This window comes from Podarcis melisellensis, assembly GCF_964234715.1.
Source record: "Podarcis melisellensis genome assembly, chromosome: 1".
In the NCBI taxonomy this organism is placed as follows: Eukaryota; Metazoa; Chordata; class Lepidosauria; order Squamata; family Lacertidae; genus Podarcis; species Podarcis melisellensis.
The window spans coordinates 44,364,299-44,391,760 of record NC_138528.1 but is presented as its reverse complement, the minus strand read 5'-3'; the positions used below and the strand labels follow the sequence as shown (position 1 = coordinate 44,391,760).

The following is a 27,462-nucleotide window of genomic DNA, read 5'->3' as shown; positions in this document are numbered from 1 at the left end:
CTTGTAGTTTGGATCCATTGCTCTGTGTCCGCTTCTCTGGAGCAGCAGAAAACAACCTTTCTCCCTCCTCTATGTGACATCCTTTTATATATTTGAACATGGCAATCATATCACCCCTTAACCTCCTCTTCTCAAGGCTAAACATGCCCAGCTCCCTTAGCCGGTCCTCATAAGGCATCGTTTCCAGGCCTTTGACCATTTTGGTTGCCCTCCTCTGGACACGTTCCAGTTTGTCGGTGTCCTTCTTGAACTGTGGTGCCCAGAACTGGACACAGTACTCCAGGTGAGGTCTGACCAGAGCAGAATACAGTGGCACTATTACTTCCCTTGATCTAGATGCTATACTCCTATTGATGCAGCCCATAATTGCATTGGCTTTTTTAGCTGCCGCGTCACACTGTTGGCTCATGTCAATTTATTACCTGCCTTTCACTCCAGGGTCATAGGGGAGGGTAGAACCATTTGAAATACAGTTTAGCCAGATGAGTGACTTAAGATTGCTGGATTTGAATAGGCTTCATGTGCCAAAATATATTGGGTCTCTCTAAGATACTACTCTGATACCTTTCCTTGATATGTGAAACTGATTGCACCCTTGTGTCTTTCTGTCTCCCCTGCCCCACTTCCCCACAAAAACTGTTTTTTGAGCTCGGAACTTAACTAGCTGGTCTGAGTGATGTTAGCTAAAAACACCCCCCTTTCTTTGCCAAATTAAAAAGTATACAAAGGAAGATGCAACAAGACCTGAATAATAAGCCCAGGTGCTTGTGTACTTACGGCTCACCTCCATCTCTGCAAGAGGAGAGTGTTCTGTTCACACAAATTAGCCAAGGAAAGAGTTTTCCTCTTAGTGGTGAAGGAAAGAGAACCCAGTAGAGGGAAAGAAATGAAAGAGGAGTTGGATATGTTTATTTCCCTTTCCTACTTTTTGGTGTTTCATCATCAAACACTCTGGTGGTTGCCCATGATAGTAAGTAATGTGTGCTGACAAGGAATTAAAGTTAACATTTTCCTAATGTTTTCCCTTAAGACCCATCCTGTGCTGGATATATTGAAGCTGCTTAGGCAATCAATACAGAAACGATGCACGGTCTTGACTGTACCTTGGGTTGTAGAGTTCCTTTCCCTTATGGATCATATCGCCCCATTTCTGGACTACTATGGGAAGATATTTTCTCTCCTCTTGCAGCTGTACAGGTAAGAGGTTGGAAAGAAATATTTGCATCTTAATTGAGATCTGCATCAAGGACCTAAATTCTTGTGAGGGTAGGACATTGGCTTCTTAGTAAAGCTTTTATTGTACTCATTAACAATTTCTGGGTCTAGAGAAACAACTCAAAGCTTTCTTTTACAGTATATACCAAGAAATTTATAGCACAGAGTTAAATATGTAATTACCACAATATAGGAACGCTCCACTGATGACTTGAAATATATAACATTCTTCCAGCTGCAAATGTTCACATCCTTCCATTACATCTCAATATTTGCAGAAACAAATGAAGAAGTTGAAAGTCAATTTTTTTCCAGTAGTGCATTTCAAATGGTAGTTGTGTTGTACAGTTAACCATAAACCATAGCTTATAGTGAACAAGCAGCACGCTAGTGCATTCTTCTGAATTGCCCCCATTTTGTTCCTTTGTTCATGGAGCCAGGAGCAACAAACCATGAGTCATGACTCTTACCATGGGAGAAACAAACCACACACACTGGTTGACATATCACGGTAAGCCAAGGTTTGTTGTATGTTTCCAGGCTTCATGAATAATGGAGGGAAATAGGAACAATGCTTACACTAGCACATATCTTGTTTATGGGTTTGCTGCTGGGGCCAGAGTTTTAATATGCAAGGGAAATGAGAGAGCACAGCAAAAGAAACTTGAAAAAGGGAGAAATGCAGAGGTGGTATAACTGATAAAACCTTAGAAGTTTATTGTTCTCTATTCTCTAACCTTTTGTTGCAGATACCTGCTGATTTCTGAAAATAAAGAGATGTGTTTCCTGAACAAGCTGCTGATCCTTGCCATTTTGGGATGGCTTTTTCATGTACGGATGAGTGATTGTAACAAACATTGTACCTTTGAAAAAACTAAACAAGCCCTGTAGAAATTGTCAAGTAAAACTTTTCTTACTGTACTTTCCTTAAGCCTTTTAAGTGTTTCACCCATGTAACCATTCATCCACTCCTGTATGTGAAGCTGAATTTTTGCTTCGCTCTGCCCTCCTTGGAGGATTAACTATTTGGGGCTTGTCTTCCAGGTGCCTACTGTCCCAGGGAATCTGTTCTTTGCGGGCGAAGTGAGATCAGAAGAACTGGCAACAGACTCTGCAGCAACAGTTCAAGCTCTGGTAAACTTACGTCGATGAGTGTCGGCGGGTGTGATTGAAAGAGAGCAACTGTAACGTTATTTGTTTAAGACACGCGAAGCCTAAGAGTGACCTGAAGAATAAAGAGCAGTCTCTGGGCTTCTGTGCACTTATCTAGTGCTTCTGAAAGGAATCAATCTGTTGTTTGTTCTTTTCCCCTTAGGATTCTGTGCCTGTGGTGGATCAGCAGTTACTTTATACCTGCTGCCCATATCTTGGTAAGTCATTTATCAAAGTACAGTGGTACCTCAGGTTAAGTACTTAATTCATTCCGGAGGTCCATTCTTAACCTGAAACTGTTCTTAACCTGAAGCACCACTTTAGCTAATGGGGCCTCCTGCTGCTGTTGCACCGCTGGAGCATGATTTCTGTTCTCATCCTGAAGCAAAGTTCTTAACCCGAGGTACTATTTCTGGGTTAGCGGAATCTGTAACCTGAAGCATATGTAACCCGAGGTACCACTGTATGTCCTGTGTCAGAAACAATATGCTGCTTGAGAAATCTGGAATCTCTCCTTTGCCTGGCACTGGAAAGAACGTCTAGGGATAAAACGTTGAGCTTCCTACTCCAAAATTGAGTTACAATTATCTGTTAAAAAGTTTTTGTGTGTGTTTCAGTATGACACTTAAACTGGGCTCACAGATTAGGGGGTTGTGACCTGTGGAAATACTATTTGGTGATTTGTCCTTGCTTTTCCATTCACCGTGAATAGCATCCCGAACTGCTTATGATTCTGAGCTCCTACTCAAGTGTAGTTGGGATCATGGCTGCTTTTTTCTCCAGTGTTCAGTCTCATACACTTCTCTGCAATTTTCTGTCTCCAACTCTTCCTGGATTTAATTATATTTCACTCATTTCATTGTGTCTGACCTGAATAAAAGTTGGATATCACCCCTAAATTTTAAAATTGTCAATCAGATTGATTTTTAAAAACCAGAGTGTTCAGATATCTGTCTTGTAATCCGTGTGTCCTTCTGCTCTAGGTGAGTTGAGGAAACTGCTGTCGTCTTTTGTGTTGGGAAGCGGAGGAAAGAATGGTGGTTATGTCAGGAAAATAACTCCGACTGCTGCTGAGACCTTGGTTCAAAAGCCTCCCATCACACAGCAGAAGCTTCAGGTGAGAGGTGTTTTGGGGCTGCCGCTCCCATCATCTTTGACCATTGGTTCTGTTGGCTTGGGATGATTAGAGATGGAGTCCAGCAAGATCTGTAAGGCAGCAAGTTGGGCAAGGCTGGATTTTTTTCAGGGAGGAATTTCTCAACTTGCACTTTGATTTTTTTTTTTAAGTGGAGCTGTGCAAGAAGTAGCCATATACCCTATGCCACTAATTTTGTGTGAATTGCAAGCATGCAAGAGGTAATTGACCCCTAGCTAAATAAAGAAATGGGAAGGGGAATTAGGGAACAGAGTTAGGAAACACCTGAATTTGCTGCCAAGCTTATGAAATGCTAAAGAAACTGCTTTGGTGGGTTTGTTTGTTTTTCTACAATTAAGCAGTATATAAATTTCATGAAATAAATCCTATGCAAGCATTAAAAAGTCTTTATTTTGAAGGTAGGCCAGTCGATTGAAAATTCAACATGCTTCTTTTTATATTTGTCTCTGGTTCCTCCCCATTTATGGGACATTATTTGGAATGCAGTTTTTTGATGTTTTGTTCCAAGGGTAGTGGCGTTCAACTAACTTTTACTCAGAGTTGACCCACTGAAATTGATTGATTATGTCCACTCATTTCAGTGGGTATGCTCTGAATAAAATTTAGTTGGATACCACCCTTAAATTTAAAAAATGCCAATCAAATAGAATAAACCATCAAAGCATTCAGATATACTTTAGGAATGGCTTGTGTTGGGGGGGGGGGCAATGCTTCATGTAGAATGCTTTGGTTTCCTTAGGATTCTTGTTCTTCCTGTTTTTAACAGGCAGAGCTGGAACAAGCCTTCTTCCACAATCAGCCCCCATCTCTGCGGAGAACTGTAGAATTTGTGGCAGAGAGAATCGGATCCAACTGTGTCAAGCACATCAAGTAAGGGCAGGAAAGGCACCTGTAACCTGCTGGACTTCATAAATGGTCTGGTGGGGAGAATTTACTTCGAAAGATCTTTCCCCCTTGTATTAATCATATAAGCCTGCAGCTTTTAAATGATGCAAGGACATGCCTGTGGGTTTTACTGATACGTCTCTTAGTCTTGTGCATCCCTTATATTGTTGTTGTGAAATTTGTCAGTAGAGCAAATGGTGATGGTGAATTGTGAAATGTAAGAAATATTGAGTGAGATCATCAACTGGTTTTATTATTAAATGTAAGTGCTAAGCCTTCTTTGTGCTCACCTCACTACAGAAGCTCGCTTGGCTCCTTTCTGCAAAGCCACTTCCGAGCTGGAGAGGAGGTGGGGTTGTGGGCTTCATGCGCGGGGGCTGGTTTGCAGCCCCCGCGAGATCGGGGAATCCTCGGACACGTCATCTCCCTTTGCAGCCAATCGGCTGGCCCGGGAGCCTGGCAAAGACCCTTTTATTTTCCTACTCTTTTAAATCTCCAGTACATTGCTTTTAAGCTCCTTTGGGTTTGTTCTCATTTGTTGTCTTTTTTTGTAATGCTTCCCCATCTTAATTCACTTTTAGTGTGAGTTCTGTGGCAAATGTAACACACACACTTTAGGCTCTTTTGATCAGGTTGTGCATGTGTGATTGCTGCCTGCTTATATTGTAGCTTTATCCACATGGTCTCACTTATATTTTATATAGAGTTATGCCATGACCTACAGTAATAAACAACAGGAAAATGTTAAGATTGGCACACACAACATTATGTTTCTAGGGCAACAAACCCTGTTTTTTTGGATTGGCAGTGAGAAGCTCAAGAGCGCCTCCCTCTCATGCACCTAGGTTCACAGCAGACGCAGGTTAAACCATAGTTTCCTGTGGTATCCAAACCATTAATAGAAGGCTTTCCTGCAAACCTGATTCAGGATGTAAATTCTGAACCTGTAATTCCTCAGGATATATTTTGGTTGTTTTTTTTTAATTATTGTGCTATTACTATTGGCTTTTGCAGGGCAACTCTGGTAGCAGAGCTGGTGAAAAGAGCCAGAGTCATGTTACAGGACAAAGTGAAGGCGGAAGTTGGCAATTACGACAAACTGCTGGATGAAGTGTGTTCTCAGCTGTATGAAGAAGGGGCACAGGCTCTTATTCAAGGCAAAGAGTAAGGAACAACAGCTGGGTGACATAATAGATCTTCCCTTGTGGTCATGCTGCTGTCCTGGGCTGTCACACTGAGACTGCGCCCAGTATGTGGTCACTTCAGTTCTCACCTTGGTATCAGCCAGGATAACTACTGACAGGTTGGCTCAGTTTCCCCTCTGGCTTTCAGATGTAGGTACCCAAATTTAGAGGGAGCTGAGTAGGAAACTGTTCTGCTTTCAGTTACTCCCAGCAATTTGAATCCATTTGAATTCATATTTGGGCTGCATCCCTGGGGGGACGAAAAATACAGATTTTCTAATATTATGTCTTACATATAATGTTTCAGGCGGTGCTTTTTATAATGCCTATGTACATCTACAGATTTTGCAGGAAGAAGGCCCCTGAGGCTGTGAAAATCTTGCTGCCAGAAGAGACATCTGCAGCAGTATGTATATTTTAGGATACTTGTCCTTTTTTTTTTGATGCTTTCTTTTTGCTTTTTCTACATTGGAAAATTGTGCTCTTTTTTTTTTTTACACAGTGACTTAAAAATGGCAAGAAGCCAAAAACTTCTGAACCTCGTGATCATCTAAAATAGCCAGGCCTTTTTGCTAAAACGAACAAGCATTTGAAACATTAAAGCTGTTTCTAAAATCTCAACATCCTCATTCAGTCAGTCATGTTAAAAGGAGGTGTGACAGTTTCTAGCTCTTAAGGCCCAAGTAATGCTCCTCTGCATTTTTTCCAGCTACAAAATAAAATGTTCCATTTGCCATATTGGGCCGTTCAAGGAACAGTTGCTTTATATTCCTCTTAATCAACCTTTTAGCGGCAGTTGGAGGAGCCGAAGCCAATTCCCATTTATCGTTTCAGGAGGATGGTGAGAGACAAAAATCAGTCCCTCGATTTTCATTTGAGGCTAATTTTCCATCTGATTTCTTGTGCTCGCTGCAGCTTTGTATTGATTTCTTGTGACTGTTGTTGATAGTGTATTCACAGCCTTGAATGTAATCAATGGAAATAACTATAAATCTCACCTGCTCTTCCATCCAAGGTTTTGAGCTGTGCAGCAAATATTGCGGTGGGACTAGCTACCGAGAAGGCCTGCACTTGGCTCACCACCAACATCACAGGTAGGCTTTTCCACTGTTTCTACGTGCTTTACCCCAGGTGCCATTTGGTGGCTGTGGCAAAAAAGACCTTTCCCCAGTATAAGTGGGTGTGCCAACTGCGTCTGTTTCTGAAAGAGGCAGATCTATGATTCCCAGTTATCTTAAGTACTTTGGACCTCGTTTTTCAAAAGCCAAGCCATGGACCTCCTACTTTTGAAAATGTTTTGTTGTGTGAATGGTGCTACCATACCCTCCAACGTGTCCCAGCACAAAACTGGGATGTGCATCTTCTGGACATTGCTCCTGCATGAGTCATGTGACCCGTGTGAATGCTCCCCCCCCATGGGATGTCCCACATAGCTGATGGGTTCATGCCACAGACTCCCCTGGGTGGCTATCAGCATGCAACCGAAAGTCTACAGACCACCAGTTGGGAAACACTGCTTTAGATACATCGCATATGAGCTACTGCAACACACTCTACATGGGGCTGCCTCTGAAAGGGTCTGGAAACTTGTTCAAAGTGTGGCAGCAAGAATGCTAACTGGAGCTGGGGGTGGGGAGCATGTTACTCCACTACTGAAACCACTTCATTGGCTCCATGGTTGTTTCCAGGCCGAATTCAGAACTCTTGCGAAAGGGATCTGTCTCTTGCTGGCAGCCTGCTGGCAGGGAAGTGAATGAGAGGCGGGTAATAGAAATAACTGAAACAAGTGGCCCTGTTTTGCTGCCTTCCAGCCCCTGACAGATTACCCCTGAGAGTAACCCAGAAAGGCTGCCCTCTCTTGTTCAGATTATGCTGCTTGAACTTTGCAGAGGTGAACTGCCATATGAATGCTGATATAAAAGGAGGAACCACATAAGGCTGGTGCGGAGAAGTGGCTCTATATCATGTAATGGGTGCCCGGTTTTCAGTGTCCTGTGTGTGAAAGCGAGTGTATGTTTTGGTTCCTTTTACAGCCTTGATTAAGAGAGAAGTGAAGGCCACGTTCAGCCGCATGCTGAAAACACAGGCACTTTCTCTGCCTAGTACTAGCGAAGCTGCGCAGAAGAAGAAGGGGTGCTCCCCAGGCTGTCAGCATCAGGCGGCATTCCCCTCGCAGATCATAAACGAAATCAAGGTATGAATCCGCTGCTCTCTCCTCTTAACCTGTGTTTTTATTTTGGCTATTTATTAACAATATTTATATGCTTCCCATGACAAAATTCTCTGGGTGGTTTACAGTAACATTATAATCGTGAAATAAACAATGCAGTACAGCTTAGAAATTAAATAAACAGATTTTAGATAAAAATAAAAAGGTTTTCACTTGGCACCAAAAAAATTGCAGAGGCAGGCAGGCTAGGCGAGCCTCTCAGGTGAGAGCATTCACCAACTGGGGTGTCACCACCCAAAAGGCCCTCTCCTCAGCAGCTGCCTGTGACACCTTTGTGGGTGCTGACAAAGTAGGGCCTCCGAAGATCATCTGGGCCTGGGAGGGGATCTCTTTTAGGTCGTGGTAGGGAACTTCCAGCCATTTTCCTCAGAGGCTGAAACAGGTGTGGGTGTTTCATCTGAAAGTCCTTTGCAAAAAACCTCAAAGGAGCTGCCACCCTGGAGGTGGCTGCCAGGGCAAAGCAGCTTTGAAGCTACAACAGGTTCCCAGCTGGCTGTTGGGCACTTGGAAACCTCACACATTTTGAGAGCTGGGTGGTTGCTGCCTGCCTGTCAATCATGTGATGTCATTGGTGATGTCACGTGACTTAACAGGTAGGTGGCACCACCCAATTTGGCTTGTAAGGCCAGTCCTGATAAGGATCCAGTCTATGGAGGTTCTGCTTTAGGTAACCTGCTCCCATTAGTAATTTGTTTGATGGCAAAAGCTACCACTCTCCCACCCCAAGCTTTTACTATGTGACATATTTCTGAGCATCCTTGTCTACAAGGAGGCTTATTTGATGGGGAAATGGGTGGGATAGCCCAGCCCTGTGCTGCCTTCCTTGCCATTTCTCAGGCTTCACTGTGATATTTTGTCTTTTCTATATGGTTAGCAGAGCTCTCTAGGATTCCAGAACATATACGTGCATTCTGAGTCACAAATGCTGTTATATCTAGGATGTGCTGTGCCTTGCTGTCGGCCCAAGGAATGAGGATGAAGCAATCCAGTTTGTCGATTTGGAAAATTTGTTGGGAAGGTTGAGCCAGACCCTTGGATGCAGAAAGGTAGAAATGAGTGCATTACTTGCAGAATTATTTCTGACGTAGCCTTTTATTGGCAGTGGAGATGGAGAGAGAGGGAGGGAGGGAGGGAGGGAGGGGAGGGTGGAGGAGCAGTGTTAATATATGTACTAGGTTCAGCAGTTGTTTTCATTTTCCTAATTAACTTATGGTTTATGTGTATGCGAGAATTTCTAAATTAAACTGCCCTCCTAAGGTTTACTTGTTAGGGAATTTGCTTGTAAATCATATGAAGGGCACATACATATATTAGTTAACAGCTTTCCCCCTTTTATCCACTGGGAAAGACTCAAAGCGCCTGCTGGCCTGTATATAAAGCCATAGCTGTGCATGTCTTCGTAATTGCTTGCAATACTTGAATACACAAAATGCAAAGTGTTTGATAAGACAGCAGCTTCAGATGCATTCTCTGTACCTGTGAAAGCATTTCTTCGTAGTCAGTTTTCAGCTTTGTGTTTTTCAGTTCATATGTGCAGCGTCAGAGCAGCAACTGGCCAAGTGCACAGTAGAGCTGGCCTCCCTTCTAGGTAAGAGCTGTAATTCTTATCCCTGTTCCTCTTCCCTTCGATCTTAATTAGACCGTCTCATTTTGGAGGAGTGGCTGTCCTGAATGGTCAAACTGTCAAGGCTTGCTTGCTTATGTATTTATTTTCTATACCCCTCTATCCGAGAATCATCTGGTTTACAATATAAAAACACAAAAATACAATCATACCTCAGGTTACAGACGCTTCAGGTAGCACAACTTTGGGTTGCGCACCGGAACGGGTTACTTCTGGGTTTCGGTGCTTGCGCATGCACAGAAGTGCTAAATCGCACTTCGCGCATGCGCAGAAGCGCCAAATTGCAACCCGTGCGTGCACACTGCGGGTTGCAAATGTGCTTCCTGCACGGATCACGTGCGCAACTTGAGCGTCCATTGTACTATAGTAATAAACTATAACAAGTATAGTCAGTCCATAGATTGTTTAATTAGCAACAAAGGCACCAGGTGAGCCTCCCTGGAGAGAGAATTCCACAAATGGGAAGCCACAAGAGAAAAGGCCTGTGTTGCCACCCTCTAGACCTCTCATGGATGAGGCACACGAAGAAGGGCCTCACATGATGATCGCAGGGTCCAGGCATGATCCCACAGTAGTATTTGGGGAAGCTGAGTTCATTTGTTAGCTGTGAAGGCCTCCTAAACCGAGCGGGCTCACCCCATACCCTGGAGGTTCCTGAAGCCCTTCTCCTCTTGCGTGGATGGAAAGAGTTGCCTCCATCATGGTATGATGTCACTTTTTCAGAATTAAAAATAACTCACATGAGTAAGTCCAGCATTTCTATCTCAGTTGCTTCTAGTTTCAGATCGTGTTCCTATCCATGGGCTGACCTTCCCAGCCCCAAAGAAGCAGGAGCAGCAGCAAGCAAAGAACCGCTTCATCTCTAGTCTTCTGAAGTCCCTGTTCTCCATCTGGAAAGAAGACTTTGAGGCACCTGTACCCTTGCAGCTGATCTTCAGTAGGAAAAATGCTGCCTACCTTGCGGAAAACAAACAGGACAAGGTGGGGGGCTTCTGAGTGCTTTCAGAGCCACTTGCTAAACCTCCTTGTGTTCCTTACATTTGGCATAATCGTACCTAAGACTTGGGAGTGCTTGGTTTTCACTGTTTAGTGAAAGAGTAAAGTTGTCACATACTATTTCTGCAAGGATGCCAGTGAGAGATATAGGTAAAAGTATGTGGAAATGCGGGGGGCGTTGTGGTCTAAACCACAGAGCCTAGGGCTTTCCAATCAGAAGGTCGGCAGTTCGAATCCCCGTGACGGGGTGAGCTTCCGTTGTTCAGTCCCAACTCCTGCCAACCTATCTGTTCGAAAGCACATCAAAATGCAAGTGCTCCGGCGGGAAGGTAAACTGCGTTTCCGTGCGCTGCTCTGGTTCGCCAGAAGCGGCTTAGTCATGCTGGCCACATGACCTGGAAGCTGTACGCTGGCTCCCTCGGCTAATAAAGCGAGATGAGCGCCACAACCCCAGAGTCATTTGCGACTGGACTTAGTGGTCGGGGTCCCTTTACATTTACCTTATGTGGAAATAAGTATTTTGTTCAGGGATTGCCAAGTTGGCACCAGTGAAGGCGTTTGGCGACCAGGTTGACAACCCTTGTGAGTTTTTTGACTTTCTTTTTTTGGGGGGGGGGTGGGACGGGACTGGTAGACACTTTGCCTGGGAGGGGCATGACAGACATCCTCATTTCTGATGGGTCTTATAGCAGTAACTCTTTGTGGTGGCGTTCTTATTTACCGGCAGCAAGATGTTACAAGGATGAAGCACTTTTAAAACAAAGCAGGAATGTTATTTGGTTACACTCAAAAGCTTTGTGGTTACTGTTGCAAGGCACAATACTTGGTTTCAAATAGACAACTCTTAATAGACATGTTCAGTAACTGTCTTAACACTGTAATCTTGTTACTCCTTAATGTAAGTTCTTTGTAGGACAGCTGTTGGTTTACGCTATGTCTAAAACCCATCCAGCCCCTCCTGAAGTCCTAGCCTTTTCTTCACTTAGGTAGATTTTAAGTCATATGGCTGTACTGTTATATCCTGCCCTGGGAGTTTACAGTGAAGGGCAGGTAAGAAATCCTGTAATAAATATAAATAAATGGACAAACTGAGAAGGTTGTATAAGGAATGGAGACCAGCTGTGCTGGAGAAATTAAGCTAGGTGATCCTGCCTCCCTATGTATGTATGTTCTGCCTCTTCCATCTTTATGTGCCTAGTCCCAGGGAAGTTTCTGAATCCTCAGGAGTTCATGTGGGGAGCATGATATACCTCTAGGCTTTTAGATGGATGAACATCTTATTGGTGGAACACTTTATTCCTTCCAAAGGTCAACACACATAACCAATTAGTAGCGTTCCCATCTAGGGAAAAAGCATAGGATCTAATTTGGAACTTTTGGCTAGCGGGAGAAACAGCTGCAGGCTTCCGTGCAAGACAGCTTCATGGCATTTGTGCCTTGCCAGCTGGGTTCGTTCTTGTCCTGCCCCTTCGAAACCATCAGTTGGCAAATGTGATTAGGCAGTGTGCCTTTCTGGTGTGAAATCGCCCTCACAATTTTGGGCAGGAGAGATGTGGCTTTTCTTTCTTAGCCTTGTTCCTGGTGTATGATTTCATGCAACTGTTTCCTTCATGTATCAGGCAGTATTTTCATTTAAGCAGGATTTTAATCATAAGGAAGTTCATTGGCATATTACTTAGAGGCCCTGATGCTCCCTGTTTCTTTTGCAGTGGGATTTGTTCTTGTTCATGCTTCGTGGTCTTGTTGAGCATGGATTAATGGCAGATACGGAGATACAGTGCTGTTTGCATGACCTCCAGAAACTGCCTTGGCCTTCAGTAAGTATGCCCATTTCAGGTTTTTGGGGGTTCAGAGCACAGTTAACACACAAGACACTTTACTTCTCGTTTCCCTTATGCCAGCTGTGCAGTGGTGTAGCGTGGGTTGTCAGCACCCGGGGCAAGGCAAGTAATTTGCACCCCCTAACCCGTGGATTTGCACCCCCTAACCCTAACCCCCAGATGTTGCGCCCGGTGCGGCCCCCCCCTGCGCCCCCACGCTACGCCACTGCAGCTGTGATAGCTACAGGTGGAGCTCATGTAACTCCTTGCTGACTAAGTGACTATCAGTTTGTTTCTTGGGCTAAATCCAAGGTGGTGGCTTTGACTGTTTAAAACCCTAAATCAGGGGATGGGAGCCTGCAGGTCCTCCTAAGTGTTGCTGTATTTCTGCTTCAATGAGCCGCAGCCAGTATGGCCAATAGTTAGGGATGAAAGGAGTTGTAGTCCAACATCTGGAGAGCCACAGGTTCTCCACCCATGTCCCCAAACACCTGGTTTCAGGATGGTTTATGGGACCATCACTTTGGATTCTACCACCATGTGTAGTGAGGGCATCCTCCAGAAATAGGTGCCGTCATGGAAAGATCTACCTTCTAACAATCCCTCTCAAGATCTGCCAGGTCCACTATTGCAATCTTCATGTGGATAGCGAAAGACTACTTTAGCAGACTTGGCGTTTAGTTTTTCCTGTATATATAAACCAGTCTACATCTCTCTGCTTGTCAGCTCATTGTAGTATTTTATGTTAATTATTTGTATAAACCACTTTGCAGTTGAAAAGCAGCCCATACATTTTAATTGAAGATACTGTCGCACTTCAGCCTACATAAAAGTTTCTAATTTTTTCCAGTTCCCGTGGAACTAGAAATTAAGATGAACAAACTGATGTAAAGGCACAGGGACCACACCAAAGAGTGCTGTATGATACTGCTGATCTATTTATTTAGAAAGCAATTATGCTGTAGTTCAGTGCAGCAAGTATAAATGACTAAAAGAATACAGCAGCAGCAGCAAAAGCACTTATGGACAGTGTTAATAGGACAGCTTGAAAGCATAGTGATTAGCTCTGCATATTCCCCTACACTAATTCAAATTTTGTTCTGCATTTTTTTCCACAGGACTTCTCCAAGGAACTAGAAGCACTGTTACGAATATTTATTTCTGAGGAGTGCATTGCAAAACCAAAGACCCTGCCTTGTGAATTGGTGGGGCAGTCTAGAGGCCCCGTAGCAGCACAAAGCTAGCACAGAGATGCTTAAAAGCTGCTGAAATCGTTCATCACTTCCTGGCTCCGGTTGCATTTGGGCATTACTGTGGACCTCCTTGGTCTTCTGCAAATAATGCCCAGATGTTTCAAGGGGAACACAGTGTTGCAAGAGGAGCCATTTTAAGCACCTTAATCGGAATTGCAGGAACAAGTCAATGTTTCTGCGTGTGACAGCATATAGGGGTTTAGGCCTAGAGCAGCAGTGGGGACCCCATGGCCCTCCAGATGTTGTTGGACTTCAGCTTCCATTAGGCCCAGCCAGCATGGTCAGTTGTCAGGGATGATGGGAGTCCAGCAGCAGCTGGAGACCAGGGGCTCATTTCTGTTCTGGAGTGTTGGAAGAGCCTGGAATCTGAACAGATGTATAATAGACCCCTAGGTGTCTGAGGATTCTTACTTAGGAAATTCTCAGTTCTAGTAATGTTCATGTGTGGCCTTTGGGGCGGAACTCGTAAGACTTCTATTTATCAAGAACTCAAGTTTGAAAATTTTTAAATCCTTTACTCCTTTTAAAAGGTCAAATCATGTCTTAAAATACAACAATTTCCCAAGCATTGGCTTGTGGGTTTTTTATGAGTGTTTGCTCATAAGGTAGATTTTAGTACATGGTTTTTAAAAAAATAATGAAGGATTTCTTTTATTAGAGAAACAGCTTTAAGTGGCAGCATTTAATGAAATATTTTCCCTTTTTGATAGAATGCTTTGAAGAACTGCAGAGTTGGAAACTCTGGAATTCCAGCATGTTTTAAAAGACAATCCTTTCTTGGGTGTGCTCTATAACTCTGTAGACTTACCTATAAAAACAGACATTTCCTGTGAGCTGTAGCCCCTCTTCTCCCCTTCCTTTATTCTTGCACCACATACTTTTTCTTCAGGAGTCCTGCTTGTCTTTTACTTTATTAAAAAGTAATAAAATGATTGTATATACCCCACTTGTTTGTTCTTTATCCTTTGTATAACTACTTCAGCAAATTTCACGAATCCTCTAGATGAGGTTATCGCTCACTATATAACAAAATCTTCCATTTAGGCTACCGTACTTGAATGTTACTGATTTTGATCCAAGGAAGAGATTTGTGGAAAACATAAATTAAGGGTGCCTGTAGCTAAACCATTAACATGCTGTTGCATTAGTTCCATAACTGCCATTTTATGTAGTGGTGGACAGACAAGACTCACAGCATTTATCTTCTACATTACCTCTTTTTTGCTGCTCCTAATATATTAACAAAGTCTGGAACAAGGCAAAAAGGAAAACTGATGAAAGAGATTTAGGGGGGTGGGGCAAGCTTAGCAACATCTCTTGATGCATAGCCTAGTCAAAATAGGCCAGGAAATAATGGAGCTTTTCTGTCATTTCCATATATAGAAAATTATTTTTATTGTGAGGATATGAAAATAGCAATCTTGGTTAAAAGCAGATATGGGCTAAAGATATGGTACAGTAACTGAGTATATTTCCCCCCACATTCAATAGAAGATTTCACAGAAAATAGTTTTGCCTCACTTTAAGATTAATCTTTTCATTCTAGGCATTCACAGGTACCATAGTGTTATAGTTGCAAAAGAAACCAATTATTATATAAATAGTACTGTTGAAGTATCAAGTATTTCTAAAAAGCATACATTAATCGAATACCTGGAAAAATAATAATTAGCTTCAGCATATAAAACCATATATAAATAACTTAATTTGTAAACATAGAAAAACAACTGTGTGCAATTATAAAAATAAACATCTGATGCACTGTACAATAAGACATTATCCTTCAATAGGCACCATCTGTGTTGAGAGTAGAGTCCATCTTAGATGTTGTTCCTGCTAAAGCTGTTTGGTTCGTTAACAGAGTGCCATGTCCAAAAAAATTAAAAAGAAACAAACTAATGTAGCAAATACTTGGCCAGTGATTGGAAATATCTCCTAAAATATGTGATTGCTGGTACTGTGGGCAATTTACAGAATACCTCCCCCCCCAAAAAAATAATAATTATAGGCAAGACTAAGCTGGTGTTCTTGAGTCTGCAAATCATTTCCAGTTTCAGTTGCCTCACAGGATTTCCAAAATACTGTATTTGGCATATTTCACCAAACTTTTTTTTTACCAAATAGAATTTCTGTGCTTTGATTTCTTGATAACTGTAATAGCATCATCGATGCTGACAGAAGGGTTAACGATCCTATCCCTGTTTATTTTGAAGCAAACCCTATCTGAGTCGACATAATTGTCTTGAAGTAACTGCATTGGACTACAGTTTCAGTTGTGGCGCTAAGAGCTCTTCTACACAACCAGCAGCTAAATGAGACTTGTGAAATTACTGAAATTTCAAGCAGAGTACCACCCCCATTTTTTGAAAACACACGAGTGCTAGGCGCCAGACTCCAGGCAGCACCATCCTAGAGCACAAGGCACGTCTACCAATCGGGGCAGGAAGGGGAGTCTCCCTCTTCCCCACGCTTCTGCCACAGCAGGAAGGAGTTAAAGAAACACTATGGCGCTGGTACACAACTACTTGGGATTACTATATAGCAGTTATCAAGCTTATTAAGCTCACATACCAACAATGTATGCAAACAGCCTTAGTCTTTGCCTCGTTTCCGTTGTGAGAAACAAGAGGTTCACTTCATTAGCTAGAGAAGTACTGCAGCAAAGGGAAGAAAGCTCATGGTCAGGTTATCTCCTGTTACTCACATGGAATGCTGCAAACAAGTTCTGAGCAGTGAAAAGTTCTAAGAAAACTGCTCGAGAAGCAAGTTCCTAATGGACAAGAAGCAGGCTGGCAGAAAATGATGCAGTAGCTATAATACGATGCCATTGTACTACTTGCTTGCTAGAAGTCTTATTTTAAGAAACAACCTGAATCAAGTTGTCTACACCTTCACATGAAGAAAACATGCTCTTGGATGCTATAGAGTAAGTGGGGAGTTGGGAAAGAGAATGCTGATGCTATTCCTACACTACGAACAATTGGAGTGGAAAAAAATCATAACGTGATTTGATATAATTGGGTTTGATGGGTTACTGCAGACGAGACGTTGAGCAGCAGAAAGTGCAGTTATGTAATAAAGAGGAAGGAGTCATGGGGAATACAGATAAGCATGGTGGAGCTGGGAGCAGAGCAAGAAAAACTCTTGCTCAGGCCTGTACAGATGGGGAAGGCAGGTAGGTACACTCGCCTGGTCCTCGGAGGGCTAAGTCAGCCAGGGAGCCCTACCAGGGACTGCTGGTTTTTGTATGAGTTTATCACTTTATGCTTTCCCACCCCCAGGCCTCAGACATGCTCTGCATGGGCTTGCTTCCACTGACCCCTAAAATCAAATTCATCTTGGTAGGGTAAGCATCTTAGTGAATTTACCCTGCTCTGAGCTTATCTTCACAATAATTTAACCTGCTGCTGATACAGAGATCTGATGAGTTCTTAATCTAATGGCTTCACTAGAGAATGTGTAAGAAGCTTCTATTCAAAAGTATAGAGCAGTTGCTGCTCTACAGTAGACTAGTCCCTGTTCTTGTGTTGAGCTGTCGGTTTGGTGTGGCTCAAACTCCTTAGGCTTGTGGCGCAGTGATTCTGTAGTAGAACAGTGTGTCTCTTCCTGAGTTATGGTTCTGACTGAGGGCAAACGGTGACCACAAGACCTATCACACCACCCACTCTTGTTGAACGCCTGGAACTTGGTATATCCTCACTTCCCCTGGACAGGACTGGAGAGTTATCCAGTCAGCAAGCTGACATTGTTCAATGATTAATACAATGCATTCTTCATTCACAAGTACCCTTTTGTTCAGGCACTCTGCAAAGGACATTACAGTAGTTTTGCTTCAGTGGTGAAGTGCTCCTTTAAAATAAACGTATCGCTAAGTTTCAAGTTTTTTTACATGGCTTACAGCATCAGCAGTCTTCCAATAGTCTGAATGAAGAAAGTTTTCAACTGAAAACTAGTGGTTACAAGCAGGCTTTTGCCTACCAATGTTGGTAGTTTGCAAAAGGAACACTTTTCACTTGGCCATTGTTTCTCTTGAAGTTGCATTTCTCTAAAAGGCTGAACAGGAAAACTCAGCCGAACGACAGATGCTTCATTAAGGTTTGGTGTCCAATTGCCATGTCGAAAGCAGGTGCTCCTTAGTGGTTTTGTGTTGTGCAGTGAGCTTTCCTAGGATTTCTTTTGTCCTCCCATTTTTGAGTTGTCTAGAAAACAAGTTCTGGCATTGCTGGTTTCTTACATTTTGAGTTTGTGGACAATGTATACCACGCATACCTAACCAGCCAGAAAGTGGCCAAGCCTAGCAATCACCAAAGGCTGTCGCTTGGCAATGGAGCTCAGAAGCCTTGCAGGGATGGCTGGGGCACCAAGGTCAACCTGGAGCAGCAATAAAAGAAATCTTTGTCAGTAAGCGTTGAGAGTCCATTTCAAGCGCTTCTGTAGAAACATGCCAAATTGTATCCTCTGAAGTGAGATGGGAGAGGCTAGCTGAAGGAGGTTGCATTTGTCAGGCAGGTAGAAACTGGATCAGCAGAAGCCCCCTTCACATGTTCCAACAAATGTGTTAAATGATAAACAGCTGCTGCATGCATGAGCTTCCCGCTTCCAGCACCCAGAACACAATCATCCTTCATTAGGTTCCCAAGCCTGCTAGAAACTTCTAGTTTCTAGATCTGCACAGACACTTACCTGTACCATGTAGATAACTTTAGTGATATCTTTTCCGTTCACCATATCAGGCTCTAATATCCAAGCACTGGGCAAAATCTCCCCTCGTACCATATCTTTACAGGGACGAGGCATCGACTCTTCGTACACAGATTGAATGGCCAGGATGCACACATTCTCCTGGATACAAAGAAATCAGAATAAAGAGCTACGCTGAGAAAAACCCAGTAGGCACAAGTGTGGAGTTTCTCTTTCTGGCTGTTTCCCCTTTCTTCTGTTAATTAGGCTGCTAGGCTTCATATAGTTCAGCTGCTTTTGTTAACAGGAAAGAATGGCTCATCACAATCAGTCTGATTTGAGTCACTGGAAATAATTAATCACCACAATCAGTCTGATTTGAGTCACTGGAAATAATTAATCACTACAATCAGTCTGATTTGAGTCACTGGATTGATGCCCAACCATCCATGTGTAGCATGGGTTCCAAAATTGTAATTATTGATTAAATTTATGGAATCACCTATCAACAGATAAATCAAAACCAAAACCCGTAACATAGCAAAAAATAATAAGTCCCCAAACAAGAGAGTTAATTGCAATAGAGAGCATAAAAAAGCTTGGATGTAACACACAATTAAAATGCTATGGTAAATAAAAAGCTATTCATGAAAATATCACCGCAGTGATATTGTATGAAAGGTGTCCAACTTTCATCACAAAACTAGTTTTGATTATTTTTCTTACACTGTGTGGGATGAGGATTATTGAACATTGATATAGTTACCTCTTTGGCTTCTACAGAGATGCAGCAGAAGTCTCTTGGTTGCTTCTGGTAGCACAAAGAAACGTCACTCACCACGTACACTGGAATTAAATCCATAGAGTAAAAATGAGAACCATTTCCCCATTCATTTAGGCAGACTTCAGGCAGACTTCACATTAAAAAATACAGCACTCGGAGGATTAACCTAGCTGTTCTCCCAGCTGCTTGTTCCCATGATGCAGCAAACATGTCTCAGGAAATCTGGGAGGAGGGGTTTTGGGGGGGAAGCAGCGGGTGGAGGGAAGGGTTATGATTTCTCTCCCACCTGCTACTTTTCATACTCACCCAGCTCAATGTTGCTGGTGATTTTCTTATGCACTTGAGCCGTGGTAATGGTTTTGTCATACAGATGTCTCTTACTAGGATCCTTCAACATGCACAATACGGTGGAAAGGGGTTTGTTGATCATGCCTGCTCCCAGGAACCCATGTTTGGTTGCTGAAGATGAGAAGGCTTTATAATAAACTAATACATCCTTCTCCACACATTGGTATCTGGTTGGAAAGGCAACACGAAAGCGCATTTTCATTAAGAATATAATAAAGAGAGTCTTGAGAATACTTGAAGGAACAATTGCTATAAACTTACTTCCAACCAGCTGTAGCCTGGCCATTGTAAAGATTCCTCAGGTCATTTGAGCATACTGCCATAACCTTTGAAAGCAATTAAAATTCCTTGTTATAGTTATGGTCGTTACAAATCCCTTACATTTAATTCAGCTTTGTTTCAATTCTGTAACTGAGCTCAGCTTGAGAATGGAATTCAGTACCCTCTTGTGAATGCCATATAATTATTCATTAATGAAATTATCCATTAAAATATAGAGTCTGGGAACTATGTTTTGCTATTCTTTGAAGAACTTTCATAGTAAACAAGCAGGCTAACTGGGAAGCATAAACTGCTGCTTTCCTTGGATCGCAATACATACTCCCATTTGTTGTCATTATAAAAACATCCACTATGCTGGATAAAAAATGCAGCAGCTGGTCAAAATCATGAGTTGCTGTTTCAGATATATAAAAGCACTTTCAGTCTTTTTTCTAAACCAGACCTTGGCAAATACGTTCAGACTATGTTAAGGTCCTTTCAGATGTATAAACTGCAATCGTACAAAACATTTTCACTTCAGATTAAAAACAGCCAGTGAGATTATTATGGAACATTGTGGCTCGACGTACTACCACACTTTAGGGTCTTGGTTTTCTTATCCAATGGTGGGAAAGTATACTTGGACAGATAAAAGGATATCTATTGTTCTCTCTGAGAATCTTCTGATTCCCTCTCTCATTAAAGCAATATTTTACATTCAGCAGAGTACATTGGTATTTTCTTGCAGCTTTAAAGCAGTGAATTTTGTACCATTTGTATTCCCTCAGATTACATAGGGCCATCTCATAAAGGACAGCTTGCATTCATGGACCCAACCTCTGTATAAGGAAAACAGGTGTAGACAATTGTGAAAAAAATCATGTCAGTGCTTTTTGTTGTTGCCATTATGTGTGTATAGGACCTGCATTCTCAGCATCTTTCAGATATACACACAACCAAAGAAATTATACTGCTAGTGTCAGGACTCTACACATTCTTCCTTATGTAGATGTTGCCCCCATGTAAGAAAAATATCAGATGTGAGGAGGCCCTTGTAAAGGGAACATTAAACTGCAAATGTACAAAGCTTTTCCACAGCCTCCTCTAGGCCAGATAAAAAAAGAGCCACCATCCCATTCACCCACTCACCTCTGCAGTAGCATTGGCCAAGACGTGTTTGGACAGATCTTCATATCCTTTTGTAGGAGAGGATGGGAAGGCGCTAGGTGAAACAGCTAGGCTATGAGAATACCTATGGCTGGAAGCAAGTGGTGACGGGATACTGCTCCTTCCCATAGATGAAGAGGTCATAGGAGGAGTCTCTGAAAGAGATGAGACAAATAAGGAATCGATGCCACACCAGATGCTGCAGAGAGCTGGATTTGATTTGGATGATTCGTTTGCACATGCATGATGATTTTTAGTGAATCGGTTCAACAGTCTATTTAGCAAACAGGTAGTGATACTACCTAGGTTCAAAAACAAGAGTGGAGATATTCCCAGCTGGGATGCCCAGATGTATTCTGAGGTGAGCTGCCCAACCCTGAAATTCTTCCTCCTAATATAAATCAAGAGTTACAAATTCACGCATGGTCTGCACTCATCATACTAGGCACTCAGTGTGACCATTGCTGCTGGCTTTATGTCAGAAGTTGATTCCTTGAACTCCACCCTCTATTGACCAAATTTGCTAGTCTAAGGTGTAACAAGTCTAACATGGCCACCCCTATGGACCCGTGGTCAACTAGAGGTTTAAAAAATATACACAGAATATCTTCGCTCCAGAGAAATCAGTTGGGTTGGGAATTTCCAAGGTTGAAGTCTGTTGTACTTACACATTTGCAGCCCAATCCTCGTGGAGACTGTCCATTTGGATCTTAACTAAGCAAGAGCTCTACAACAGGTAAGTATTGCACCAAAGCAAAACTCCACTTGCTCCATAAGGTCAAAGTTGTGAATTTGTTTCCTGACTGGTTGCTTGCTTGCTTTTTTCACTTGTTGGGGTGGGTTGGAGTGAAGGAGTTTCATGCCTCAAAGATTTTGTGCTCAATGGATGATCTTTGCTCACAGCTGCCTTCCCTTACTCCCACACTACATTTCTCAAGCAGCATGTGTGAACATATATGCAATTTGGAAAGCAATACATGCACAAATAATTATGAGCCAATAAAGAACTGAAAACGGAGGACTGGATGGGAGAGTCTCCAATGATGCTCATCATCGTCATCTCATTGCTGAGCTGAAAGGAGTTAGCCCAGGGGTCAGCAACCTTTTTCAGCTGTGGGCCAGTCCACTGTCCCTCAGACCATGTGGTGGGCCAGACTATTTTTTTGGGGGGGGGAAAAGAAATGAACGAATTCCTATGCCCCACAAATAACCCAGAGATGCATTTTAAATAAAAGCACACATTCTACTCATGTAAAAACACCCTGATCCCCAGACCATCCATGGGTCGGATTGAGAAGGCGATTGGGCTGCATCCGGCCCCTGGGCCTTAGGTTGCCTACCCCTGATTTAGCCCATTGCTTGAGTCAGGTATTTACCAAGGAAGTGTACAATAACAAAGGTTCCAATGCATTCCTATCAGCAGACATACATCCAATTGATTTAATATTGATATTCTTCTCCCCCATGAATTTTACAATGTCTCACACCAGCTTTTCTATAATATGTAAAGGAGAATTAAGTAGATGACCCTCGTGGTCTTGTTCAACTCTATAATTCTATGAAGGCAATATATGTTTCCCATTGAAGTGTGCCATAAGATGTTGCTAACTTACCATGAAATTTGGGGACCTGCATTTTCTTGGAACGTGTGAAATAGCTACTGCTCAACAACTGTATCTGCTAACTGCTACTTTCTTTATCAAACTGCTGATGCATGAAATACATGTTTACAACGCCATGGCTATTTTACTCCTCTCCTTTTTTAAAAACAAATGACCCATCCCATGGAATTCATGATAAGCAGATTTATTTAACCCTCACCACTTGCAGAACCCTTTTGAAGCTGTTCAAGTACATAAAGCTGACGGTTTCTGATAGATGAGCGGCCTCTTGCATCGTCTCTTGTGTGTTCTGCATCTTTGGGAGAAGTCTGCTAGATAGAAAAAAAAGGCAATGTGCATTCACAGGTGAAAACCAATAGCCACACTCAACTCTATCAGCTCAATATCAGACAGTCCCCTTTCCTAGCCTTCTGTTACCCTTAGTGGCTTCTGCAGCAAACTTCCAAAGCAATCACATGCTTGCTTTACTTTTCTATGCCCTAAATAAGGTGTGTCTAACACTTTTCAGGCCAAAGACCATATTGACCCATGACCAACTTCCCAGGGTCTTGTGATAAAGTGGGTGTGGCAATTTCCCTGCAAAAGGCCACTTGAGGGGGGATTTCAAGGGCATCAGAACTTTTCACATCACAATGTTGAAGAAGAAGAAGAGTTTGGATTTGATATCCCACTTTATCACTACCCTAAGGAGTCTCAAAGCGGCTAACATTCTCCTTTCCCTTCCACCCCTACAACAAACACTCTGTGAGGTGAGTGGGGCTGAGAGATTTCAAAAAAGTGTGACTAGCCCAAGGTCACCCAGCAGCTGCATGTGGAGGAGCAGAGACGCGAACCTGGTTCACCAGATTACATGTCTACCGCTCTTAACCACTACACCACACTGGCTCTCAAGTTGAATTCCACCCACTGTATTTCCTTCACTGAAACACATAGTTTTCCCAGTAATGATGTATGGAAGTGAGAGCTGGACCATAAAGGCGGCTGATTGCCAAAGAATTGATGCTTTTGAATTATGGTGCTGGGGGAGATTCTTGAGAGTCCCATGGACTGCAAGAAGATCAAACCTATCCATTCTTAAGGAAATCAGCCCTGAGTGTTCACTGGAAGGACAGATCCTGAAGCTGAGGCTCCAATACTCTGGCCACCTCATAAGAAGAGAAGACTCCCTGGAAAAGACCCTGATGTTGAAAAGATGGAGGCCACAAGGAGAAGGGGACAACAGAGGACGAGATGGTTGGACAATGTTCTTGAAACTACCAACATGAATTTGATGAAACTGTGGGAGGCAGTGGAAGACAGCATGCTCTGGTCCATGGGGTCACGAAGAGTCAGACACGACTAAACGACTAAACAACAACAACAAGCCAAGCATCAATTTGTACTACCCTTATGCTTCTTTGACACATAAGTTTTTGTTTTACCTGGCATTCTTGTTTGCCAAGGATGCTAGTAGGATAATTGGCTGTGTTACTACTGTTGTATCCAGATGTTGGTCCTGAAGACAGACTGAGGGTGGAATCTGTGCATAAAGTGCTTGTGCTTACAAGGGTCTTCAGTTTGGTTTCTTCCTGTAATTAATAGACCAATGTTATTAATTCTAGAAAAGCAAATAGTTTTGGAGTTTGTTCACACAACCACTTAAGATGCTTATTTTCCATCTAGTTCTTTTTTAATATCTCATTTCGATTTAGTTTTTCGTTTTTTTCCAGCTTGCAATTTACCTAATGATGCTAAAGTGAGTGACTGGTCCTGTCTGCACTTTTGCTTAACATACAAGTAATAGATTTCCTGAAAACATAAGCAACTGACAACTTTATGAGAAATTTAAGCTACCTATGAGAACCAGTGCATTTTCTTTTCCCCGCTTTTTCTACTCTTATGTGCACACCTGACTCTGAATCTAGCACTGATTTCCACCCCTTCCAGACACTTGGCATCTTTATCCAAAGTCCTCTTTAAAAAATAAAAAATTAAATGTAGGGTTTTAAAGCAAACACACACAACAACCTTGAAACATTATTCCAGGCAAGGGGGGGGGTGTCTTCATGATTGCCACAAGGGTTTGCTAATTAACAGACTGTACGGCCAGCTAGGAAGGAGGTAGCATAACTGATAGCTGTTACAAGGACCAATCAATTTGCACTCTGCATAGGTGGTTTCTGCAAAAAATGGGGGAAACTGGTTACTCCTCAGTTCACTTCTCTGAGGAATATTGGGCATCTGGCCAAATAAAGGTGTGAGGATCTACAGGATGTGTGTGCACACAGGCTTACTGGGGCTTTTTCTGAATCTGTAGTTGGGATTTTTTTTCTGTTTGTGGGATGCATATTTTGGGGATATATAATCCTGTTACATTTAGACAAATAGCTTAAATAGTTAAATTCTGAAAAATGGAAATAAGTGATTATCATTATTTTTGTTGGTTAATTTTAGTCAGTTGCTCCTGTACTACTAGAGAAATGTTTAATGTCTGATGTGTATCACTTTTTTATTATTAACATTAATATTCCGTTGGGAGCTACCCAGTGTGGCTGGGGAAACCCAGCCAGATGGGCAGGGTATAAATATTATTATTATTATTATTATTATTATTATTATTATTATTATTATTATTATTATTATTCTGTTTAGCATTTTTAGGACAAAAATGTGGATGCAGCTGAGAACCTTCTGACACTGGGGTGGGGTGCCATTTCCATGAGTGATAAACTGTGTTTTACCTATTTAATGTGTTTATATCCCACTTTCCTTCCATGGAAATCAAGGTGGTATACATGGGGTCCCCATGCCGTCTCTCATCCAAGCCCTGATGATACTGTACTGGCTTTGCTTTAGAAAGGTTATTGCATCACATGCCTCTGAATAGACACAATCTTCAGTGGTTTAAAACTTGCCTTCTGTAGCTGAGAGTGCATCTGCTCTCGAATGCGCCTCTTTTCTTGCTCAGCTCTTTCCCGAAGCTTGTCCCTGGCTCGTGCAATTTCCATTTTGGTCTCCTCTCGCGCCCTCTGGTAATCTCGGAGCAGTAACTCGATCTCTGAAGGATGCTGGATCTTTTTTGGTTCTTGAATTCTTCGGGGGGGGGGGAGAAAAAATCATTACAATCATTGTCTTTTATTAATAGTGGTAAATATTAGATCAAGCACTGCTTTATGACACTAGAATGAGAATGCACTTTACAAAAAATAATAATATTGCTTTCTCGTTTAGCTTTTCCAATTCTACAATATCTTTTTTCAACCAGAAATCACAGGATGTGCTGTGGATTGTGCTTCTTCCCGACTGAAAAATCCTTTAGTGAAGGATTATGGGGAGAATTCAGTTTGACAACAACCCAGGAAATGAAGCAAGAGAGGCATCAACCTAATAAGGGGGGAAAAATACTTCTATCTACTTCTAAGGCCACCCTTCTTGAGAAGTGATTTTGTTTTAATGGCTGAGAAGAGAGTTCAGACGGATCAAATAAGGCCTTCAGCTGGCTGGAACATGAACATGAGCTATCTTCTAGTCTCCTCAAATGTATCATCAGTGCTGTCATACAATATGAGTGTTTTGACACCAGTAAAGGCCCTTGGCCATCTCTACCTTGTATTTTCCACAACGTCCCGTCTCAGTTGTTGTAGGTATTCGCGGCGGCGGCTAGGGCGATCTAAATCCCTCTGGTTCGTTTCCACTGTCTGCAAAAGGCTGAGGTGCTTTTGTGGGCTGAGGCTACGGCTCCTTCTGAAACACTGAAGCTTCTCCTCCCGCTGCTTTCTCAGTATTTCAATTGACTTCCTGTGCCTATAGTGGGAATGGGGAGGGGGGAGAGAAAGGTTGATACTTCATATAAAATTTAGGGCCATCTGAGTTTTCAGTCTCAATGGAAGAATAATTTTTAGGTACTAGTGATATAATCCTACTTTCAGACATACAGGCTGATCCTAAGAATAATTACTCAGACCTAAGTGCCAATGGAATTTATGGGGCTTACTCCCAGGCTAGTGAGTACTGGACTGCAGCTTTATCTGCTAGAGAGTTTTATCACTGTATTTTCATCGCTACACAGGTGTATTGTGTATGGCAGCTTTGTCAGCAGATTGGAATTTTTAACACTACCTACCACTGCTTTAACTGTGTCAGAGAAGAATCTGGTTGTCTGTTAGGAGCAATGATAAGGTGATGAATAGATGTTTATGTTGTTGAAATGATAATCATGCCCTTGAAGTGGATTCAATATAAATTTTATATCTATCTATCTATCTATCTATCTATCTATCTATCTATCTATCATCTATCTATCTATCGAAAACCTCTACCCAATGAAACTCTTGCAATTTTGAGGGAAGAATGAGAGTTGGATTACATGAGATATAAGGCTGTTGCTGAAAACAGTAGCTCTAAGTCAGGCTTCCTCAAACTCAGCGCTCCTGATGTTTTTGGCCTACAACTCCCATGATCCATAGCTAGCATGACCAGTGGTCAGGGATTATGGGAATTGTAGTCTCAAAACATCTGGAGGGCTACGTTTGAGGAAGCCTGCTCTAAGTGAAGTTCCCAACTTTCCTCTCTGTAACAGCTGATATAACTTTTCCAGGATGGTGGTGTCGGAACAGACCTTGGCAGAAGCTCGTGATTAGTGAGGAGAAAACTTAATCACAATCCCAGGTTTGAACGGTGCATTAAGTGCAGCCGGAAAGCAAAAGGGACTGTCGAGGACCAATTCATATGGTCCTGGTTAGTCGAACCATGTCTAAGTTTCTCTTCTCCCAACCTTACCTCAATGACAGCTGCCAGGGGCGGGGAGAGAATATGCTGCATCATGAAGTTAAGACTCTGAGTAACTGAGGCTGTATTATTACAGAATGGGGGAATGTGACACATGGAGGCTGTTGTCAGCAGCTGCTTTGTATCTTCAGAAGACCTGGTTCTGTTGTTGTTTATTAAATTTGTACACTGCCCTATAGCCATAGATCTCAGGGTGGTTCACAACATGGAACTACATTATAAGTGACACAAAATACATAATAAAATACAAAACAAAAATAAGAACAAAAACAAACCAATAACCCCCCCCTCTAAACAAATACACCCAACAGATTCTGT

General features: G+C 42.4%; 2 protein-coding genes across 6 annotated transcripts in view; one reads left to right on the top strand and one right to left on the bottom strand.

Annotated features, from left to right (window-relative positions):
- Nucleotides 1-14,461, top strand: part of CDAN1 (codanin 1) — a 30,245-nt gene extending 15,784 nt beyond the window's left edge. Inside the window, exons 14-28 of the mRNA XM_081889627.1 lie at nt 1,031-1,197; nt 1,965-2,046; nt 2,260-2,349; nt 2,531-2,585; nt 3,351-3,484; nt 4,290-4,393; nt 5,423-5,572; nt 5,935-5,998; nt 6,608-6,686; nt 7,626-7,786; nt 8,761-8,868; nt 9,347-9,410; nt 10,225-10,427; nt 12,152-12,259; nt 13,381-14,461. Of these exons, the coding sequence (XP_081745753.1) occupies nt 1,031-1,197; nt 1,965-2,046; nt 2,260-2,349; nt 2,531-2,585; nt 3,351-3,484; nt 4,290-4,393; nt 5,423-5,572; nt 5,935-5,998; nt 6,608-6,686; nt 7,626-7,786; nt 8,761-8,868; nt 9,347-9,410; nt 10,225-10,427; nt 12,152-12,259; nt 13,381-13,506 (1,695 nt within the window). The 3' untranslated portion in view covers nt 13,507-14,461. The remainder of the gene's footprint in view (nt 1-1,030; nt 1,198-1,964; nt 2,047-2,259; nt 2,350-2,530; nt 2,586-3,350; nt 3,485-4,289; nt 4,394-5,422; nt 5,573-5,934; nt 5,999-6,607; nt 6,687-7,625; nt 7,787-8,760; nt 8,869-9,346; nt 9,411-10,224; nt 10,428-12,151; nt 12,260-13,380) is intronic.
- Nucleotides 1-27,462, bottom strand: part of STARD9 (StAR related lipid transfer domain containing 9) — a 109,847-nt gene that overhangs the window by 8,541 nt on the left and 73,844 nt on the right. For 3 of the 5 annotated variants that reach the window (XM_081889450.1, XM_081889452.1, XM_081889454.1), the window contains 10 exons: nt 25,963-26,160; nt 25,268-25,449; nt 23,799-23,941; nt 22,577-22,688; nt 20,738-20,910; nt 19,589-19,653; nt 19,286-19,494; nt 18,962-19,041; nt 18,199-18,357; nt 14,892-17,886 (listed from right to left, as the gene is read on the bottom strand). In XM_081889450.1, the coding sequence (XP_081745576.1) occupies nt 17,785-17,886; nt 18,199-18,357; nt 18,962-19,041; nt 19,286-19,494; nt 19,589-19,653; nt 20,738-20,910; nt 22,577-22,688; nt 23,799-23,941; nt 25,268-25,449; nt 25,963-26,160 (1,423 nt within the window). In that variant the 3' untranslated portion in view covers nt 14,892-17,784. Of the gene's footprint in view, nt 1-1,103; nt 1,190-14,891; nt 17,887-18,198; nt 18,358-18,961; nt 19,042-19,285; nt 19,495-19,588; nt 19,654-20,737; nt 20,911-22,576; nt 22,689-23,798; nt 23,942-25,267; nt 25,450-25,962; nt 26,161-27,462 lie in introns of those variants that run through there. The other 2 variants (XM_081889451.1, XM_081889453.1) reach the window with 2 other exon arrangements.